The following is a 21,367-nucleotide window of genomic DNA, read 5'->3' as shown; positions in this document are numbered from 1 at the left end:
CCCCTCTGAACTGTATTTATGTACGTGTGTAAGATACGGCCTTCCTCGTCTGGGCCAGCTTTGCCTCTGGGTGGTTGGTGTCCTTGTCCTTGCACTGGCCACAGCCTGGCAGCTGCCATGCTGGGGAGCTGCCTCCCACTCCAGCACCTTGCCCTCCACCAGCTCTGGGCCTAATCCTGCTCCCGGCACGGGAGCTCGGTGCCCTCTAGTGTCCACAGGCCACAAGCAGCACCAAGGCCCTGGGTTTCCAGAAGGGAGGCGCAGGCCATGGCAGAGACCCCACCAGCTGCAGCTCAGGGGGGAGCCCAACCTGCGAGCTCGGAGGCGTTCCAGTTGTATCACCCCAGGGTGAGCTCTGCTTCGGCAGCGCTGTGTCCGTGCTGCAGAGCTGCATTGTGGCGCAGGTCTTCAAGGTCCCAGGGCCAGAGGTCTTCTCCACCTGGGTAAGGGCAGGAGCTCCCTGGGGATGTGACTCAGAGCCAGAAGGGACACGGGGTGAGAAATCCATACACGGAGACATCAAGCGCTTCTGTCCTCGCTGCTGGGGAGAGGAGACAGCTGCCGGCAAGGGCCTGGTTCGCTGAGCAGGTTGAGCCCAGTCTGGGGACTCACTGCGTTGGGGCAGCCATCACTTACCAACCCCGCAGCGAAACGGGGCTGTTCTGGTGGCGACAAACAGCGCGGTGCCTCTGCGGGAGGCTCCCTCAGCAGACTCAGGTGCACCGAGGTCCTTACACCAGGCATCTCCAGCCGGCCCACCACTGCCCTGGCTTCCACCAACAGCCACTATCCAACGTCCATCTTTATACTGAAGCATGTCCCCAGTTACCCAAGACCTGTCTGGGCAGGAGGACACATAACCACACGACAGGAGCAGTGCGTGTGGCACAAGGATGCCCAGTGGGCCATGCTCCTGCCGGCCCCAGCCCAAAGCACTGCCCGCTGGAAGCAGGGACCTGCAGGGCAGCTTGCAGAGAGCAATGCTGGGCCTGCAGAGCAGCCAGACACACGGACACCGAGTGCCAGGCTGGCACCACAACCCCACCGCCGTGCCATGAGGAAATGCTGGTGGGAAGGCAGAGGGGGCCACCAGAGCACGGAGGACAAGGGCCCAGGAGGCACGCAGGCCCTGTACAGCCTGAGTTGGGCCTGTGGCGCCTGGAAGCCGCGGAGGGACCTCGAAACACACAGGCGGAGCCCAGCTCTGCGGACAGAGACGCTGCTGAAGGGGAAAAGCCGCTCAGAGCGGCCCCGTGCGCGGAACGCAGAACTCAAACCCGACTCCCTACAGCGGCGCTCCCCCGGCTGGGCGACGGAAGTCCCGCCTCCCTCAGCCACCCTTATATAGCCCCCGCCAGGCCGGGATTGGCTAATAACGGGGAGCTTTGGCAGCGCCGGATTGGTGGGGAGCACAAGCCCCTGCTGTGCGATTGGCCAGGACTCACCGCGGTGCTGAGGGCGGTGCGGTGGGAGCCCGCCCGGCCTGCGGGGGGCGCTGTACCCGCTCCGGCCCCCGCCCTACCCCTACCTCAGCCCCTGGCCCCGGCCCGCCCCAGGGCCTGGCCAACCCCGGCCCCTCCCCAGGCCTACCCCAGCCCCCGGGCCCCGGGCCTACCCCCAGCCCCTCCCAGCCCTGCCGCGGGCCTATGAACACGGCCGTGCCCCCGCCCCCCCCCGCCCGATCTGACCCCTCAACCTCTCGCTGGGCTGCGGTTCCACCCAGCCCCTGCCGCACGGAGGGTTCACGGCCCGGGGCTTGACCCCCCAGCCCCTCGGGGTCCCCCCCAGCCCCGCAGCGGAGCAGCCAGGGGCCTCTACACCAGTGCTTTATTTCTCAGAGCCTCGCAGCAGCCCCGCTCCCGAGCCGGCCCCAGGGCTTCACTTCCAGCTGGGGCAGATTCGGGGTTTTGTTTTGAGGCTGGAGCACTGAGGGGAGGGAGGCAGGGATGGCAGCTCCACGCTGCGAGGGTCCAAGGATGTGTAGGTGCAGGGGGTGCCATCCTGGGGGTGTCTTCTTGAGGGGGTCAGGGAGGGTGGGATGCACGGCGGCCCGCTCCGGTCAGCGCAGCCCCAGGAAGAAAGCTGCAGCCAGCCCCAGGGCGAGGGAGAAGAGGGATGGGCTGCCCCACGGGGGGCTCAGGCTGCGCTGGGAGATGCTTTGATTGCTGGGGAGGGTGGTCACGGGCTTGGGGTCCTTGGTGTCCAGGTTGTCCATCTGGCCAAAGGGCTGGAAAAAAAACCAAAAGTCTGGCATCGCAGGGTTGAGACCCCTCGCCTGGCTGCCCTGGGTGGGCAGAAAGGAGCCGGGGCATGTTGGGGCCCACTCTGCCCCTTCCCCAGCCGACACACCCAGCCTCCCCTCCCCCAGCAGGTTCCCCTTCACACCACACACAGAAATCCCCATTGACTGTTGGGTTTTCCCAACACAGGGAGCAAAGCCAGCTCTCTCACACAGCACTGCCCTGGTTCTAGGTAGGGGCTTTTAGAAATCTGAGGGAGGAAGCAGAAGCTGGGGGACTGTCTCTGCCCTCCAGGTGGCTGCGAGGAAGTGGCTGGGGACATGGTGGCCCATTGGCCCTACAGTGGAGGATATGGGGTGCAGGAGTGAGGAGGAAGAGGAGGGACACCCAGCAACCCAGCACCGCACGCTGTCACAAGCAGGAACATTGCAGTCGGTGTGGGAAACATTAACAGGGCAGTTTCCTTCCGTCTCTGAAGACTGGCACCTTCAAAATTAAGATGTTTGTGTGAATCCCTTGTGCCTTGGCTCTGTGGGACCTCTGGATTTTTGGTCCTTTCCTGGAAATCCTGGTGTAAACAGCTGTGCATTGTGCCTGTGAACAGTGAAGTGCAGCAAAAAGCGCTGCCCTGGGCTGCTGGAAAAGGGAGACCTTTCCCTCCATGAGCCAGCCCCCACACTGGTTCACACGGCTCCTCGGATCCCTCCGGAGCCAGGACAGGGCCAGGAATGGGGCCCCAACGTCCAGCTCTGTCCCCTCACCAGGATGCTGTGAGGGTTTTTGGCTAGTTTGTCCAGCCACAGAGTGAGACTCCTGAAACATAAATGCATCCTCTGGAGCCAGCAGCAGGTCACAGCTGCGTGGAGTCTTTGAGCAAAATAAGCACAGACAAATCTGGCCTCATTACCAACATGCTGTAGAAAAGCCCCCACATCCCGACAGCTGTTCCAAATAGCATCGCTCTCTTCGAAAGCGCTGGCACGTTCATTCCTCCCACACAACGGTCCCCACCCAGGAGAAAGCTGACATCCACCAGCGCGCCACTTGAATCAAGCCCCCATGGAGCTTCCCAGCAGGAAGGAAAATAACCTCCAGCAGGGAGAGGTGAAAGGAAACAAACTTCTCAGCTGTGTGCCCACCCAGCATCCCCACAGCTGTGGCCAGCATCTCCAGCGTATCCGCAGCCACGCTCAGCATCCCCACACCAGGCACAGGTGCCAGCAGGCAAAGGAGAGGCTGCAAGATGGGGTGGAGAGCTAAGAGCAAATGTTACAGGTAGGAGTGATGTTCTTAAGTTAAAAAACACTTTAAAAAAGGCAATATATGGCAGTATTTAGACCTTATAGACCACAGTGCAAAGCTCCTGGTAAGGCAGTCAGGGTTAAAGTGAAACAGAATATAAAAGGTTCAGGTTTCCAGCTGAAGGAACAAATTCTCCCACTGGCTGAACCCCACAGCCCCTTGACTGCCATCACACCCACAGGACAGAGGTGGCTGGACCCCCTGGCCTTGGCAGGGCCCTGTGCCACAGGGTTTCTCTTACCATGCAGAGGATGAGCAGGGTGAGCAGGAGGAGCAGGTGGGCGCGCTGGAGGGGCTGCATGGTTGGGGCTCAACTCACGGTGTGCCGTTAACACTTCCTCATCTGCTTGCAGCAACTGCAGTCGGAAGCTTTAAGCAGAGCAGCAGCCCTGTCTCACCAATCACACCTTCCTTCCCTGCACCAGCCCCGCCACCTCAAATGGTCACTTGAACCCAGGGCAATTCGGGGACATCGCATCTGTTGCCAGTGCTGTGAGGAAGAAGACACGGCATGGGGGATCTCCAGATGTGAACGCCACCATACAGCCCTTTCAGTCTCACTTCTCCAGAGCCATCCATCTGCATCACCCTGCACAAGAACAGCTCCTGCTCCCTGTTCCCCAACATGGCCACACAGCCAGCTCTGAGCGGGCTGCCCTGGCCACAGTCTCCAGCAAAGGCAGCAAACCCCTCACCCTGCCTTCTCCCACATCTCAAAAGCTCTGCTTCTCCCCAGGGGCTTCCTGTCCTGTGCCCCACACTCATGAAGGACTAATAGGGGTTATGGGTTAAAATCCCTCCTGGTTCACTGGGAGGGTTTGCAAATCACAGCCAGCATTTCAACAAGGGCTCTGCATTGCACCGTGTAACAAACCTCCTTCCCTGCAACTCAGAGCAGAAGCTGGTTCCAAGCTGTCCCTCTGAATTTCAGTTACATGCCTGGGGTAGTCTGATCTGGGTAATGGATCAGGGAAACACCTTTTTCTAGCCTGCCAGTATCCACTTCCTTATAGATCTCTCAGCTCCCTCATCCCCTCAGCTGCAGCAGCAGCACACAAAAAGGATCTGGTTATTTTAAGATGGTTTGAAATCAGTAAAGCTACTGAAACGCACCAAGCACGTACACCTGTCTGTTGTCTGGTTTTGCATTAGCCAAGCACATCACAGCACAGGCTCCTCTGCAGCAAAGCTTCACCAAATTTAGTTTTTGCACTTCATGATGTGTTGAAACTAAAACCTCTTGGGGACAGCCAACATCCCATAAAAGGTGCTAAAAATCAGCCTGCTGAGGCAGAGTTCTCCGGATAGTGGAGCAGCACAGCAGTGGCGAGCAGGACAGGACACAGGCAGGGAGGGCTCCCCAGATAGCAGCAAGTGCTAGGTGGAGTTCTGAGCATCAGTGAGGCAAAACAAGTGTGCAGCAGTGCCTGGGTGAGAAAACAGACAAAAGAAAGAGGTGAGGAAATCCGGAGCAGCTGTACAGTGAGTGATGCCTCAGGTCAGGCTGTGCCACAGACCGTCTATGAGCTGAAGCTGAGGGTGTGCAGAGGGTGGCTGAGGGAAGAAAGCACAGCTGCGTGTGGTGCTCTGGCATCAGGTCCCGCCCCAGCACCTGGCAAAGCATCTGCAGCGACCAGAGGCTGAAGCTGCCACTGAAATCAGGAATCAAAGCTCTTAACGCCACTGTAGTGCTAAGCAGCAGCCACTCTATTGCAGTGCTGGGTGCTCGGTGGCATCACCGCAAACCAAGCACAGCTGTGCAGATTTCACGGTTACATTTATACACAACAATTACAAGGTCATACACTACCAGTTACAACAACTGATTAGTTATTTGCATATAATTATAGTATCTGCTGTGCCATCCTCTTCTGTCTGTTGCTACACTTGCGCAGGGGAAGGGTCTTCACCTGGGCAAGGGTCTTCACCTGGGCAAGGGTCTTCTTGACCTGCGGGTCTGGTTTTTAGTACTATAATGAAGGTAGTTCACTTCAGGACACCTTAAAAGTCAGTTTTGTTGACAAGTTGGACAGCTATACATCTGCCTTGCCAATTTGTCCAATAAGTCATCCTATACACAATAGAACCTGGGTGCTCTGGTTATGGTCTAGAGAGTAAGGATTAGGGTTATTATGGTCTATAGAATAGGGACTTTAAGCAACACAGTCTCAGATAACAAGCAGCATAGCTAACATGGAGGTTAACTCTTTAAAATCAAGATGTTCTTATAGCTAACTGTTCCACAAACAAACACAACATACAGAAAGATTCAGTAAAACTTCCAGAGGCTCTGCCCCACAGCAGCAGCGCTCCGCGGGCAGGGTGCATTTTGCCTGGCTGGCGGTGGCGCAGAGCAGAGCCTGCGGCAGCCCGAGCCTCCTTGCTCCAGCGACACACCTGAGGGGCTGCCTCGGGCTTCCCCCTCCTCCAGAGGCGGCTGCGGGGGGCCGCATCACCCACCGCACAGGCCCGGCTGGCCTCGGGTGGCCCCCGAGGGGCCAAGCGGGGCCGCGCTGGTGCCCGGAGCCACCGGGGCAGCACCGGGGGTGGCAGCTGCCACGGTGGCCGTGGCGGGGCCGTCGCAGTGCCCTGGGCCCGGCGCCCACCCGCGCTGCACCCGTCGCGCTCCCGCCATGGCCGCCGTCCCGCGGTGGAAGACGGCGCGCTGCATGCTGGGATGTGTAGTCCCCCCGCTGCCCCGCCCTCCACGTGACCAGGGCTACGCCAATCGCAGCGGCCCTGCGTCGCCGCGGCAACCGCTGGTAAACAAGATGGCGGCGGTGGGGTAATGGCGGCGGTGGGGTGAGTGGTGCGCCAGCGGCGGGACCCCTCGCGGGCTGGGACCCCACACACACCGTGACGGTCCCCCCCCAGCACACGGTGCTCCGCCCCACCACGCCCCGCGGTGCCCCCCGCGCTGCCACCCACGTCGGGCCCCCCAGGGCCCACATACACGGGCACCCCCGGGTGGTACCCGGGTACCCCCGTTATTCTGAGCCCCTTTTTGCCAAAGATCCTTTAAAAAAGCTGATCGCTACCGGCCACCTGGGGACCCGCAGGGCTGCACGTGATGGGACAGGCTTAGAAACAACACCAGCTGGAATAAAACTCCCCAAATTCCTTACCTGCTGCCTCCTGGCTGGCATTTCAGAGGTACTGGGGATACTGGTCAGTCACACTTCACACGGGTTCATGTCGCGTTTGTGTTTCTTCAGTTTCCAGCAGAGAAGAGTCGCTTTCTGCAGCTGCAACAGCATCGCAAGTGTTGGTGCTCTCACCCGCTCCTGCCCTGACGCAGCGGGCACCCCTGCACCTCACTCACCTGGGTCTCACCCCTTCTGCTCTCAGGCAGCTCCCACAGATTTTAACTGCTCACGGGTTTTAACTGCTACTACAAGTAGTAGTTGTGGGTGTATGAATAGCCACTCTGCCCAGAAATCAAGGACGTGTGGACCGGGAAGATGAGCTAATGAAAAAAAAATGAACAGTTTGGGCTTTTTTTGATAGCCTTTTCAATTACATTTTTTTAAAAAATTGCACATCAAGCAAATCCTCCCACAGTTAATGAGGCTATGCTTTATTGTTACATATTATCCCCTCTTATTTTTACTAAAAGGGCAGAGCTGTCCAAGTTCATTGCCTCCACCAGTGAGGCTTTTCTCACCCTCCTACATATTTTGCAATGGTTGTAGCTCTTCCTCTCCTACATGTGCCCAAAATCAGATAAGTAACAAAAGGTTTCCATAGTCTCAGCAAGCCCTAGAGCACATTAGAGCCTCATCTATTTTTACGGTTCAATTTTAGGTCAAATTCTTCCTACTAGATCTTAGAGCAAAAACTCCCTTTCCATTCCCAGTGAAGTTTGCTGCTTCTGTTAATCCCAGAGCGCTGTGCTTTTTGCCAAAATAGCTCAGTATTTCCACTTTCTACCTCACCGTGCAGCGCAGGATGCTCTGTACTGGCATCATGGTCTCTTTCTGCAAGCCCTGTTTTGTGTTCGCTCTTCCCAGCTGCTATGATTGTGCCTTCCCTTGGGCCCTGGCTCATAACGAGTGCTCATGTACGTTCATTAGTCTGACAGTGCTTATGGGATTGAATGGACTGGGCCATCCTGCTTTCTCCTGCCCCGGACTGGGCCCTCTCTTTCCCTCTGTATAACTCCAGTATTTCTTGACCTGATTTTGGAATGCTGAACTGTTTTCTTTCTTACATGCCTCTTCTCAGAAGATGACAGCCTGTCTCCTAGGACAAAGAATCCAGTGCAAGGCAGTCTCCCCTCCTGCTCAAGGTGCTCACCACTGAAAAAGAATATGCAGGGTAAAGTCCATCAATGGTTAGGGGATTCTGGGCCATCACAGTTTCTCAGTGACAGCCTGGTGGACTCAGTACCCCAGGTCAGGGCTAACTCCTGTGGTCCCCCTCTCGCATACACAGCCATCTCCCTACCAGTCAGGAATTTCTACCCAGTACCTGCAAAAGGTACCCCTGTCACACCTCTGTGGCAGAACAGGAATTCCTGGGGGGGGGGGGGGGCCCTACAGTACAGGCAAGCCTCCAATACCAATTGCCGTTTTAGAGAGGTAACACGTATTTGTGCTTCCAGACACAGCTGGCACTGACACGGAACTCATGTCCTCCATGATGCAAAAAATCACTCTGTTGGAACAAAAAATAGAGAAACAAGCACAAGAAATGCAACTGAAGGTAAAAAATCCTGCCCCTTACTGAACCTGTTCTGTGCCTTGCTTTGACAGTTGAAGCCGCAGTAGCATTACCCCTGCTCAGACCCAGTTTGGGCTAAAACAAGTTAATCTGTAGTCTGCTCTGTTAATTACAGACACAGGCCTTTGCAAAGCAACAGTGCAATTGTATCAGTCCTTGGGGTGGGAGACTTCTTAATGACTCTCGCAAAGTAATGACCCCTTTTTTTCCCCTCCCCCCCCCCCCTTTTTTTTTAAAGAGGTGGTTGCAGAGGTGCTGGTTTCTTTTTTAGATCAGCCACTTGCTGCAGGTCAGAGCACGAGCTGTGCCTGAGCAGGAAGCACAGAGGCAGGAGTCTGTGAGGTTGCCTACAGCTCTTGTGCAGACAGAGAAGGGGGAGATAGGTCAGTGTGTCCCTCACCTATCCTTGGCGCAGTGTGTTTATATCCCACCCATCATTTGAGTCTAATTAAGGTACTTGTGAGGTGATACAGCCTTTCTGAACCTTATTTTGCCTGTCTCTGGGTGGGGTGAGAGTACGTGCATCGCTGAGTCACCTAGCCAGGACTCATTGTGCAAGCTGTGCCTCAGGGTTCCAAAGGCCAAGGAACTAAACAAAGTCATTATTTGTTCTGGTCCTGAAGGACGGGAGGATTGCTGAACTTGAAGAGAAGATGAAGACTCTTCAGCAAAGAGAAGGTAAAAATTGTTGTACTCGGCACCTCGCTCCTACCTGTGGGAGAGCTACGAACTCCTGGTACTGCAACAGAGCAGGCTTGGAGACCTCCTCTCTGAGCCATCCTTGCCCTAAAAGCCCAAGAGCCTCTTTGGCGAGTGGTATCAGTTACACAGACGTGGCACTGTTTGCCAAAGCAGATCCACGCTTTATACTTGCACCTGCTACTCAGCTTTACTGGTACAGTGCAAAACACTATTTCCTGACCTATTTTCTATGGGTTACTAGGTTTCCGTGAGCACAGACCAGCCACGCAAATACCTAAGGATGGTGAGAAGAAAAAAGAATGTTAAATAGTGCAGAGTTCAGACAGGCTGAAAGACCAGAGCTGCTCACAGCTAAGTAAAACCAAAAATCTGCTTGGAGTCTCAAACAGTACTACAGGTCCAGGCTCACTCATCCTGTAAGGCAGCCTAAATAAATTGAACCCAGCTTGGAGCAAGTGAAGGTCTTTCCCTGCCCCCATTCAGTTCCTTGGAATCCAGCAGCTCTCCAGCTGAGCCCAGACACATTTCCTACAACGGCTGAACTACCTTGTAGCACAAAGCTATGGTAAATTCTCAATTTCCTGAGCAGAGAACAAGAATATGCTTGTCAGACCACAAACATGTGTTTTGTGCCTCATCGTCCATTGTTCTAGCCATTCAGCCTAAGTTTCTGGATCCAGCTTTAGTGGACACCTGCTCATTTTTTTAATAGGTCCCTTCAGACTGCGTGAGCAAAACAGTTCTCATTGTATAATTGCGAACAGCACCCCTCACATCAGCTTCCTGCGGCATAAAACTTCACCAGTATTGTTCACAACTATCTTTTAGTCTGTCAGCACCTTCATCAAACCACTGCACGTTGCATTGTCAGGGACCAGCATGCAGAGCTCACGTTCAGCTCCTGCGTTCTATGGGCTTGAGTTCACCAGCGGTACAGGCAGGCACAGCTGGGGCATCTGTGCTGTGTGGTATCAGCTCCTCTTACATAGGAAAAACAAGTCTTCCCTTTCAGATGCCCCTGACTCATCCACAGCAGAGGAACTGGAAACAAGGTGCCTTCAGCTGCAGACCCAGGTCTGGGAGATGGAGGTGAGACACCTACTTCACTTGCCCTAAGCCACCTGCACCTTCAGTTTGAGACCACTGCGGTCTCAGGCTGCTTGGTCTTTTACAAGCTGCCACTTTGATCGTCACAATTCTTCACGACCTCACCCCGCTGAAAAGGAAAATGAGTTGAAGGCAAGCTACAGGGCAGCAGGAGGGTTTTTTAAAATACACAGACATTTGTGCCTCCTGCAAGCCTCTTAATTTTGATTTCTACAACTACAATCTTGGGAGATTACTGTGTCACTATAGATATTTTAATTCTCCCTTTGGCCTACTACTACTAGAGCTGCTACTACTACCCTGCTAGTGAGTTTGTTTGCCAGAGTCAAAGAGCCCCAAGACAAACCTTGTCTTTCACCTCCCTTTCTGCTTCCCATGGTCACAGCCGACCACACTCAGGCTTTAATTTTTGAAGCTCTGGTCTACAATGCTGATTCATACTTTCCTCTTACAGCGGTTTCTAAATGACTATGGTCTGATCTGGGTTGGAGAGAGACATGAACAACTGGAATATTTAGAATCGCTCAAGGATGAAGAAGAGCTGCCAGCAAGGAGCCTCTGGAAGCCAGGTAAAGCACCAGCACTCCTTGCTGAAGCAGCTGTCCTAGCTCCCACTGCATGCTTAGAGAAAATATGATGCTCCCCAGAGCAGGTAAGCATCAGAGACCCAGAATTCAGGTCTTCAGAATTTGTGATCCTACGCTGAGGTCTTCACATCAGTCCACCTCAGGGTCAGAGACATTGAGCAATTTAACAGGAGCTAAGCCAGGCAGGACGTTGGTATTTTATATACCATATTTTGTAAGCTCCATCTAGGGGAAGAGGAGAGAACCTGATGGCTCAGCCATTTGGAAGGATACCCTCGCAGCAGCTGCTTCCTGAAGAGTTCGCATACCCTAAACGTTTGAAGCTTGGTTGCTCTAATAACTGATGTAAAATGGGTGGGAAACCGAATCAGATGCTTTGTGTATATAGCAGCTGTAGTAACTTACCCGTGTTGTCTGACTCCATCAGAGTATTGTTTGCCTTTCCTCCCAACCACCACGTGAGTGGTTTAATTGAGACCTGATTGTGCTGTATGGGGTCCAAGCATACTTGGCAATCGCTTCTGAGGAAGTGGTAACAGAGGAAAAAAAAGTAATAATACTTGGGCTGTAGAGCCAATGCTGCTTCCTAACCACCATGCAAATATTAGCTAGCTAATCCTTCCCTCCCTTAGATACAGGAGGGGAGAAGACGGGAAGCTGTACAAATAATTTTAATTGTTTTCACCTCATGCTTTTTAAGGGCTATTTTCCCCGCCCTCCTTTATCAAATCATAAAAAAGCAGAACAGAAAATACCAAAGGGTTTACTTCTGCCTACATCTCTTTTTTCATTTCCTCTTCTGATTTCATTTTTCTGTCTCCTCGCAACCCTTACTGCTTCACCCTGCCACCCTCCTCAAGCACCCAAGTAAACATCCTCAGCAGCGTCCCAGCAAGAGCGAGCAATCTGCTGGTGGCAAGCAGCAGGCAGCTGCCGGTGTTTACACTGGCATTTCTTCAGCGAGTCTGCCCTGATCCATTTATCCAATCTAGTTAATCCAACTAGTTAAGTTCCTCACTCCGTGCATTTTACAGCACCAGATTAAGGGACAACACAACACTTCTGGAATTACAACCAAAGACAAGCAAGCTGTGGTCTCTAAAGAGCCGGCTGCATCTGTGGCTGCCTCTGGAGCGACATTAGCTTGTGGCAAGAGGACTGTTTCCCTGTGGTTTTGCACACACCCATGCAAACCTGGCAACGCTGTGCCACAGCAGCGGTGTCACACCACGCGTAGGGTGAAAGGTGAAGCACGGAGAGGCAGCACTGACAGCCCAAAATTGTTAGGACTCAAATTCACACAGAGGGGAACGCTGCTTAGCTGGCATCCCCTTCCCCTGTAACTCTGATCCCTCCACCACAGGTGAAGCAGTTGTTTCCAAACACCAGATTGATTTCGATTTAATCTTGGAAAACGTGAAGGATTTGAATGTGCTGGCTGGAGAAGGCATTTCTCAAATCGAGCACACGCCTGGGGGTGCTCGGCTGAGACAGCCAGAACCCCTTCCCCTTACGCTGTATCAAAATGGGATCGTGGTCAATGGACCCTTTCGGCCCTACGAGGACCCATCCGCACAGGTACGGAAAGGGCTGTAGAGGAATCGGACTCAGAGCCATCCTGCTGTCATTCACTGAGCCTCAGGAAAGGGGGTGAATAGGCCCTGTGAGCTCATCTCAGTACCCAAGGACGGTACTTTAATACCGCTTTAGAAGCGGCTACCCAGACCTCCAGCTTCTCACCTGCATTCCCGTGGTGCCTTTAAAGACTAGTATGTCTGTGTAGTAATTTTTAGAGATGGAGGTTCTGGGTCTTTTATGCAGACTTTTCTGCACAGCAATAACACCGCAAATAGGAGCGGCCCAGAAGGAATGTATCAGTCGTGAGATAAAATGAGAGCTTGTGGTTATACCTCAGACTTTCTGTTTATTTCAGCAATGCCTGCAAGATATTATGGATGGCTATTTCCCTTCAGAGTTGCAGATGCGCTACCCAGATGGCATCCCTTTGCGGGTAAGCAGTGCAAAACCCTATTCATCAGCTTTTTGGAAGAAATTGCTCTCTCACTTCCCAAGAAAATTCAGGTTTCTTTCACTAATCTGCTGGCTACTCCCCACAGCAAATTAAGTTTGAGGTTTTGGAACACAGCATACATGCAGCTTCATTCTGTGCATGTGTGTCTCGGCAGAAGCACACCTGCTAGAGCTGTTGCAGAAACGCTCACTGGCTTCTCATATTAGGAGGGAATGGTTTCTCTGCCACAGTGAATCTTGGCTTGGTACAAGGCTTCTAAGAGCATAGCAGACTTTGCAGAGAAGTAGGATGTGCAGCATCTGAAGAGCTATGTAACAAAAAGGAGAAACAAAGTTCTTAAATAGCTCCCTCAGAAGAGCTTTTAAACCCAGATTGAAAAAGTATCTCTCAAGGAGGATGTTGGGAGAGTTTATTTTGCCACAATTTAAATGGATTTGGCCATCTGAGGTTTTTTCGGGCCCCGTTTTTTGATTTCTCAGAAATGGCAAAAAGCCAAGGCCACATTTTCAGGCCAAAACCAGGTAGAGTGCCTCAGAGGACTCTAATTAGGTCTTCAAGTGCACCTGAAACACTAGGAGGCACAACCAGAGGGGTGCACCTACCCACTGCCATGAAGAAAGCAGGGCACAACTGCGTGGGCAAACATGAGGTCAGGACAGCCAGCGTCAGCTGGTAGGTGTACAGGGTGGCTGGAAAGTCAACTGGAAGGAGGAGGATTGTGCAAGGCTCTTGGGGGGCTGTGGCTGGCTATAATCTGTGCATAGCTGGCCACATCTGGAAGCCACAAGACAATAATCTGGGGTAAATACAGACACAGAGTGCATCCACCTGCAATATGGTCAGCCACCGTAAGAGGAACACGAGTGGAACGCAGACAGAAGGACTGCCCCTACTTATACAGCTTTCCCCACTGCTGGTGGCCTCAGGGTAGCACTCTGCCTCCCTCGGTTTGTTACAGCCACCCGACAGTCCCCACTGCAGCCTCGTACTGCCAAATCCCTCCCCACCCCCAGCATGCTGCTACCACATCACTTTCCACTCAGCATTTTCAGCTGTGGAAGCAGACACAGAGGAAAGATCGGGTCCAAGCATATTTCTGACAGCTCATGGAAAGGAGCTGTTGCCCAGTGCCTGTTTGAGATGGATGAACAAATACCTTGTGGTCTGGGTGGGCCATCCCACCCAAATCCCTGGGATTTGCTTTGTTAGAGAGCCTATAGGAGCTGAAAAATTGAGTTTGAACAGCTAGAGCAGCTTCCTTGGAAACTGTCTTGGTTTTGTTTGGGGTTTACAACTCTTAGTTGTCATTGCTGTGGTTTATTGTGCTCTGATGCAGTGAGAATTAGCTTGTGCAACAGTCAAGAGTTGCTTATGGCAGTTGGCCTTAATTCAACAGGTCACTGACAGAAGGGACGTGGTATTTCAGGAGAGACACCTTCCAGGGAGTTTTCCTGGCCACGGCCAAGCGGTTGGCCATTCAAAATCAAGTGAGATGCAGGAAACCACTGATATCCCAGGTAAATTCTTAAACCTGCCTCAAAAATGCAGCTAACTCCCAAAAAGGAGAATCAAAACCTTACCAGGGCAGCTGGTAGGAATGTGTAGAGTCTCAGCGAGGAAGGCAACACTTCTGGGTCAGAGCCCTGTGCCTGTAGCCCCAGCGGAGCCTCAGGAGCTGGGAGCCAGGCAGCACACACGATGTCCTCTCATCATTAAATCCTCTTGAAGAATGAGACATGCATGACAAGCAGTAAAAGCCCAGGAGATCAGTGGGTTTCCAAAAACATGTCTGTCCTGTGCCTTTCTGAAAGGCCAAGCTCGTTCTAGCTTCACCTCTAGCAGCATCAAAGGATGCTGAGGGAACCCTGCAGATCTCAAGGGGGTAGCCTGCAAACAACCTTTGGTTCTCCTACATGCTTATTCCGTAAAGGCAGATATTGTCAAGCCAGCCTGAGCTTAACTGCACCAAACGGAACGACTCCTCTTCAGATTTTCACAAGAGAAATGGGACATAAGGTCAGGGCAGAATCCTCATTTTGCTTCTAGACGCTAGCAATCTGTGTGAGCAATACCTGTCAGGGTTGGAAAGTCAGATGCAGTCAGTCGTATAGAGAGAAACTTGTGGTTTTGTGCATGCATAACTAAATAACCCGAACACATGCATGGCTCATCAGCAATGTCTTCCTGTTTATATGAAACTGTACTACTTGCTCGTTCATCTCAAGGCCACTCACAAACAGAAGCTGTGATAAATGTTTCCTTTATCCAAGTAGTAAAATATAATTGCCCGGTGCCACCACAGAAAAAGGGACACCTACAAATGCACCCTCACAAGACAAAAAATTTTCTAAGTCTGTAAAAATTGTCATAGTTTCAGGTTTTCCCGTTCACAGCAGGACTAACCAGGTTTCCACCTGCTGTGCATCCCAGGTGTGTGCTGAACAGGCTGCAGGGTTGCTCACTGGTTGATGTTGACAATCAAACATTTAGTGGGCCAGAAAGTAGGACAAGCTTCAACAGAGACGGGGAGCCAGTCTCAACCTAGCTATGGGAGGCTAGAGCTCTCCCTGTTGGCTGTTGCACTCTCTCATTTCACCAAACCAGCCTATTCTGGGGAAAAATTATCAAAATGTTCTCCCCTCTGCTCTGGCAGGTCCCAAAGTCTCCTTGGAGCAGTTAATCAACAAGCTTTCCAAGCCATTGAAAAACAGAGAAGCAATCAGTGTCCAAGGCTCAGCCAAAGCAGCACAGCAGGTATGAGTGGACCCCCCCAAACACCCACAGGAGGCCAGCAGCAATTCCCTGGGCTCAGCACCCTGCACAGCACCAGCACCCCTCCCCTCAGCCCTGCGCAACTTCCTCCTCCAAGAGAGGCTCCACCAGTGCACACGTGGCACTTTGGCACCTGCTCCTGGGCTTTCCCGGCACCGGTGGCTCTCTGCGCAGAGCAGGCAGCAGTGACGTTCACCTGGTTTGGTTTTAGGGCTCTGATGGGGTGTGGAGCAGCAAAGAGATTCTTCTGGAGACACCCAGGCTGTCTGCACTGGAGAGGTACAGGCACAGCCCCCTGACCCCTGCCCTATCAGGCTCTCATCTTCCTCCCGTCGATCACTGCGGGTTTATTTCAGGGGGTTTCACTTGAGGAAATAAATGGACTTGCCCCTTTTATACCTTCGGAATAGTTAGAAAAAAAGGCCAAGTGTGGTCTTTTGGGAAGACCACTGAATTGTTTACAGGAACCCTGCCATCTTTTACATCTCTAACAAAAGCTTTTGTTGCTCAAAATGTTACTTCCTTACTGCTGTGAAATACTTTTCCCGACAGCAAGCCAAAGCCTAAGAGTCTGAAACTACCTAAGATGATGTTTGCGGTCACGTTAAACGGGAGAATCCCTCCAGGAAACTGATGCCCAAGTGGGAGGTCACACTAACAGCACTTTTCCACTCATAGTCTTCTGGCAAGACAAGACCCAAATAGCTAATGAAAAAAAAACCCCAAGCAGATTATTTTTAATCAAAGAAGTAGGCCGAAGTACTTACCAGACAGCCCCGTTCTAAAATGAAAAAGCTAAAAAAGGTCAGCAACTCTCTTTTCAAGGCACCTTTAAGCAGGGAAAGCAAAGCAGCATTTTGGTCCATGGGCTGGTCTGCTCGGCCACAGTCAGATGGAGCCTCATTCATCTCAAGGATGAGATGGTCATTCCCAGACCTGAAACAAACTCTCCCCTGTTCGGATCACCCAGGCAGCCCAAAGGCTCTGCTGTTCCGTGGAGCTCAAGGGCTCTGCCACTGGCAGAGCACTCACTCCTCAGCTGACAAGGTTTTATAACCCCCAGGGCAAAGACAGCTGAAGCTTCTGCCCCTGATATCTGCACTCTCCGCATCAAGTCTGAGAGCGGGGAGCAGACATATATTGTAAAGATGTTGTTCACGGACACCATAGGGGACCTGCGCCAACGCCTCGCCCATGCCAGGTAGGCCTAGGACTTCCCTCCCCGCTCTCCACCCAGCTCTGTAGAGCCCCAGGGAAAGTTTCTCTCCTGCCGCTGAAGGCCCTGGAGCTGCGCTTCAATCTGCTGGAGCTGAGCAGGGCTGAGGGTTACAGCCCCAGCTGCTGCTGGGCGACTTCTGCTGCTGTGGCTCCACCAGCAGAGGTGCTCTCTAGGCAGCGCTGCCGGGGTTATGCTTAGCTCAGAGCATTCAACATCCACCTTCCAAAAAGCCGACAGCAGCAGAGAGAAGCCTCTTTTGTCCTCTCAAAACTACCATCTGACCCAGGCCCACCACTGCTGTCACCGCCTTCCAGATGCTCAGCAGCACTCACCCAACTATTGCCACCATTCCCAAGGCGTCAGTGGAGCCTGGAAGCTGAGCTGCAGCCTTCAGCCTAGCTGCTGGATCCGCTGTTGGATAAACAACCACCCTTGGCTCAGCCAGCTCTATATCCCAACGCATTTAACACTGCCCAAGGGCTCACACATCCCTTTGGGGACAGTTCCAGATGGCTGTGGGGAGCCCTTTGCTCTCCCCTCTTCCCACTCCTGGGAAGCCCACGATGAGCTCACTGCTGTTGGGATGCAAGAGCCTCCTTCCCCACTGCAGCTGTGCGGCCTGGAACGGCTGCTCCGTGCCTGGCTGGCTGCAGTTTGGGCGGGAAGCCCTTTATTCTGCTCAGCTTGTGCTTGTGAACAGTCTCTCCCTTTGCTCTTACATAACCACAGCTGGATCAACTAGAGCATCTCAGCGAAACCTTGGGGGATCCTGTGTGTAGGAAAGATTGTGCTGTTCTTTCCTAGGGGTGGAGACTCCAACTCGTATGAGATCATCAGCACCTTTCCCCAGAGGGTGTACATGGACAACTCCAGGAGCCTGCAGGAATGTGGACTGATCCCCAGTGCCTTCTTGCTGCTGCGGAGAAGAGACCCCTCCCAACACGAGGGGACAGGGCTGCAAACAGCTTAACAGCTCGCCCCAAGCACTGCAAGAGGAAGAAGCTGCCTTGCACTGTTAGTTGTGTTAAAACCTCCCCAGCTGGGAAGAGAGGAGAGGGTTGTCTTTGCAGATTTAGTTTCACTGCGCCGTTACCCAGGACGGACGGAAGAGTTCTGAGGCAGCGGCGTGGCCTCTCCTTTCAGCACAGCGTGCCAGGCCCAGTCCTGCTGCCTCATGGGTGGCTGCCTTTCCCCGAGACAAATGGGCTCCTAACACCGGGGCACTTGTGTCAGCTCAAGCCCAAGACCTGGTTTCTCACCTCTGCTGAAGGTTACACAGGCTCATCCCCACCCAGGGAAGGCCACCAGCTTTACGCTGGGACCGGGCAGTTGTTTAGCTGGGCTCAGGGATTCTCTATAGGATGGACAAACAGCCAGGGTCAATTTGCTTTCCACACACAGCTGCTCCCCAGAGATTTCAATGCATTTGTACCACGAGAGAAACAGGCTCAGTTATATGGTCCCCAGTAAAACTAAACCAAAAGGCCCTGAGCCACTGCAATGCTGGGACCGAGCCAGACTCAGCCAGGAGATCCTGCTGCTGGGTTTCCTGTACGTGAATGACTCCTTCCCTTGGACAGCCCCCAGCTCCCAGCCCCCAGCTCCGGCAGGGCCCCGGCTCCCAGCCCCGGCTGCCAGCCTGCCTGCCTCCCTCCCTGGCAGCCTGCTGCAGCCAGGAGCTGGATGCTGCAACAGGACACCGTGTCATTGGAGAAGAGCATAAACCCTTCGCTGCGTCTCTGCTGAACCCTGAATAAAGCATCTTCCCCGCTCTCCTGTGGGCTGGGGCTGCACTCCGCAGGCCCCTTTCCCCAACACACTCTTCCTGTTTCAGCTGGGACAAGCTCCCACTTGACTCCCAGCCGACGGCACTCCCACTTGCGAGAGGCAGCACCTTCTGGCAGGTTCCCTTTTAGCAGAGACCCTCATTAAAGGCTCCCAATAAAACCGTTTAAGTTGCAGTTTCCACTTCCATTAGATTTCAAAGGCACAGTTGCTGTGGAAGGGGGCAGGATGCCCAGAGCTTTTCCCAGAACCCTCCGACCAGAGCTGGACCCCGCAGAACTCAAATACAGGAAGCACCACCCGTGCAAACCAGCTGCTTCCCTGGGCTCCCTGTGGGCAGTGACTCAGTCCCCACAGCTGTAAGTTAGTTTCCTCCTTTTTCCACCTACGGCAGATACAGGAGCGTACTCAGGACCCTCCCATAGGGCAGCCTTTTCCACTGCCTCTCTATACCCTGCTCTATAACCAGCCAGGTAATCTCTGTGCCAGGGGTTTTTTATCGCTCACATGTCTGGCTGAAGCTGTCCCTCCCCCAGGCTGCCTTTCTTACCACGCAGAGAGGAATGCTTGAGAGAGGTACCTGTCACTACCGCACTGTCGGATATTCAGACAAGTCCTGTGAGCCTTTGATTAGCGGCAGCAATCTAAGGTGTTAAGATCTTTGTGTCAGGCTGCAGCAGTGAGTACAACTGACTCGGCTTCTCTGAGCTGGAAATGACTCAGAATCATTACGCAGGGTGATGTTTAACCTGTAGTCAAAATAAAACCAGATTTTAAAGAAACCCACCAGTACCGATGTGAAAGGTACAGTAACATTTAATAGCATCTCGGAAGACAACATTGGTTATAAACTTGCTTTTTGGCAGGAAAACAAAATGCACTTGGTCCGGGTTGCAAAAAAGCCAGCTCAAAGAGGAAAGGTAAGACAGCTGGAGCATCAGCTGTTCTGGAGCAGCCCTGAGCCATTAACGCTCACGAGGTCAGCCCTGCACCACATCACAGCAGAGGGCAGCCGGAGCAGCATGGGTCCCACTTCTAGGCCCATCCATCCCCCCAGGCAGCCTGCTAAGTGACACCGGCCTTCGTCCCCAGCCCCGGGCTTCTCTGCAGTGGGTGGTCAGACCCCAGCTCTGTGCAGTATTTTTGCATTAAATTAAGACAAACAAAAAAAAAATCAACTTAGTTGCCATATCTCTGCAGTTGAGATGAAGAACAAACAAACCAAAAAAAAAAAAGTGAGCGAGGAAGTGAGGCAGCAGGATTTAACAATTTTAACAGCAACTGGGAGAAGTGGGAAGTAACATGCAACCCTAAGCCCTTCCCTCCTGAAGCCGAAGCTCTCCCTGCAGAGGAGAGGGCTGACGGCCGGCCGCACTTCGCACAGCCCCAGAGGCTTTGCTGTTTACAGAGGCACTGGAAGCTGCGGGGAGCCAGGCCCGGCTTTGTTCAAAAGCCATGCGCAGCGAGCGTCAGACTTTCTTTGGATCCCTCTGAGATGATATCAAGGGTTAGGCAGGAGGGGATCGTAGGCAGCTGCAATGAGTAGTTTTGGTCATGGGTTTCCCTGTGCTGGGATACAGGTCGTGGTGCCAGGACAGTGCTGACAACCTGGAAGTGAAGGTGGTCGGAGATGAGGGTGCTCAGGAATGCAGGTAGAGTCCAAGACGGGAGGGGACCCCAGGGCTCAGGCTAGCTTCAGGAACTCTTGCAGGGTGTTTTGCTCCACCGCTTCCACAAAGAGCTCGTAATCCTGCAGGGAAAAGCCACACGGTCGCTCACGAGACAAGAGGGAGTTACACGCTCCCATCGGTCAGGCAGCCCAGGGTCCCCTGAGCGCAGCACAGACCGGTTTGCAGCACGGGTGCCCGTCAGTCGTGCGGAGGATGACAGGACAAAGAGGGGACAGCCCTGGACAGCACAGCCCCACTGCCCGAAGTCATCCAGAGACCCCCCTGCCTGAGCCCCATTTTTCACAAGCCCCCATGCCCCAAGTGGCCATTAACCCTGGCAGTGCCTTGTCTGTGCACCTCATGAAATGCCTTTTAAAGGCATCTTAACATCACACAGGAAAAACAAGGGGCTGGGGTTCCTGCCCGCCACCCAACCTCCATGGTCCTTATCCCCAGCGCAGACCATGAGCCTTACCCCGCAGTAGTGGTCTCCGTTGACAATCTGGGGCGGGATGGCTTTGGGGTTGCCTGCCTTCACCCTCATCTCCTCCCGGAGAGCGTTGTCCTGGGAGATATCCACCAGCTCGTACTTGATGTTTTTCCCATCGAGGATTCTGGTTACTTCGCTCTGTTGGGATTTGATCTGGAACCCGGGCGGGAAAGGCAGGTTACGGGGAGCTGGAGAGGAGCCCGAAGGGCGGGCACGCACCCCAGCGTGCCAGCCACAGTCAGCACAGCGCTCCCGGAGCGACTGCTCCGCAGGGGCCACGGGGCTCGGCTCTGCGCGGCCGGGGGGTAACACCTAGCACCGGGGGATGGACTCGGGGGAGGAAGGGGCCGGTGCAGGGCGAGCAGAGGAGGGAACACCCGGGATGGGGCGGGGGGGCTTCGCAGCTCCGCGGGGATGAGACACCCGCCCCCGGGAAGAGGGTCCCCGGCGCAGCCCGCCCTGCCGCCCCGCTCACCTCCCGGGAGCCGGTCACCGAGGTGCTGTAGACCTTGAGGGTGCTCATGCTGCGATCGCGGCCGCTCCCTGCGCTCGGCGCGGCGGAGGGAGGTGCGGAGGGAAGGAGGGAGGGAGCGGGCGGCCCCGCCGCCGCCCGGCATGTGACCGCGGGGACCAATGGGGCCGGCGGGACCGGGCATGCGGCATCGGCGGGGACGGGGGCGGCCCCGCTCCGCGCCCCGACGCCCCCGGCCCCGGTCCGCACCCCAAACACTCGGTACAA

General features: G+C 54.0%; 2 protein-coding genes and 1 long non-coding RNA gene across 3 annotated transcripts; 1 reads left to right on the top strand and 2 right to left on the bottom strand.

Moving 5' to 3' along the window:
* Positions 1-1,813: 1,813 nt before the first annotated feature.
* LOC121085342 lies at positions 1,814-4,014 on the bottom strand. The gene is made up of 2 exons (XR_005827012.1): positions 3,784-4,014; positions 1,814-2,227 (listed from the first exon to the last, which is right to left on the bottom strand). It is a non-coding gene; the product is annotated as an uncharacterized LOC121085342 (long non-coding RNA).
* A 3,138-nt stretch (positions 4,015-7,152) lies between these two features.
* On the top strand, positions 7,153-18,459 carry UBXN11 (UBX domain protein 11). The gene is made up of 12 exons (XM_040587817.1): positions 7,153-7,859; positions 8,146-8,246; positions 8,888-8,942; positions 9,979-10,055; positions 10,528-10,642; positions 12,024-12,238; positions 12,594-12,671; positions 14,089-14,209; positions 15,346-15,446; positions 15,676-15,743; positions 16,528-16,665; positions 17,488-18,459. Exons 1-12 carry the CDS (start codon positions 7,853-7,855, stop codon positions 17,651-17,653), a joined length of 1,242 nt encoding a protein of 413 aa, XP_040443751.1. The 5' UTR covers positions 7,153-7,852; the 3' UTR covers positions 17,654-18,459.
* Positions 18,460-19,266: 807 nt separating this feature from the next.
* Positions 19,267-21,240, bottom strand: SH3BGRL3 (SH3 domain binding glutamate rich protein like 3). The gene is made up of 3 exons (XM_040587921.1): positions 21,104-21,240; positions 20,614-20,781; positions 19,267-20,218 (listed from the first exon to the last, which is right to left on the bottom strand). The coding sequence occupies exons 1-3, from the start codon at positions 21,149-21,151 to the stop codon at positions 20,153-20,155; spliced, it is 282 nt and encodes a 93-aa protein (XP_040443855.1). The 5' UTR covers positions 21,152-21,240; the 3' UTR covers positions 19,267-20,152.
* Between the last annotated feature and the right edge of the window lie 127 nt (positions 21,241-21,367).

The sequence above is a fragment of the Falco naumanni genome, chromosome 3 (assembly GCF_017639655.2).
Source record: "Falco naumanni isolate bFalNau1 chromosome 3, bFalNau1.pat, whole genome shotgun sequence".
In the NCBI taxonomy this organism is placed as follows: domain Eukaryota; kingdom Metazoa; phylum Chordata; class Aves; order Falconiformes; family Falconidae; genus Falco; species Falco naumanni.
This window is presented reverse-complemented; position numbering and strand designations above follow the sequence as displayed.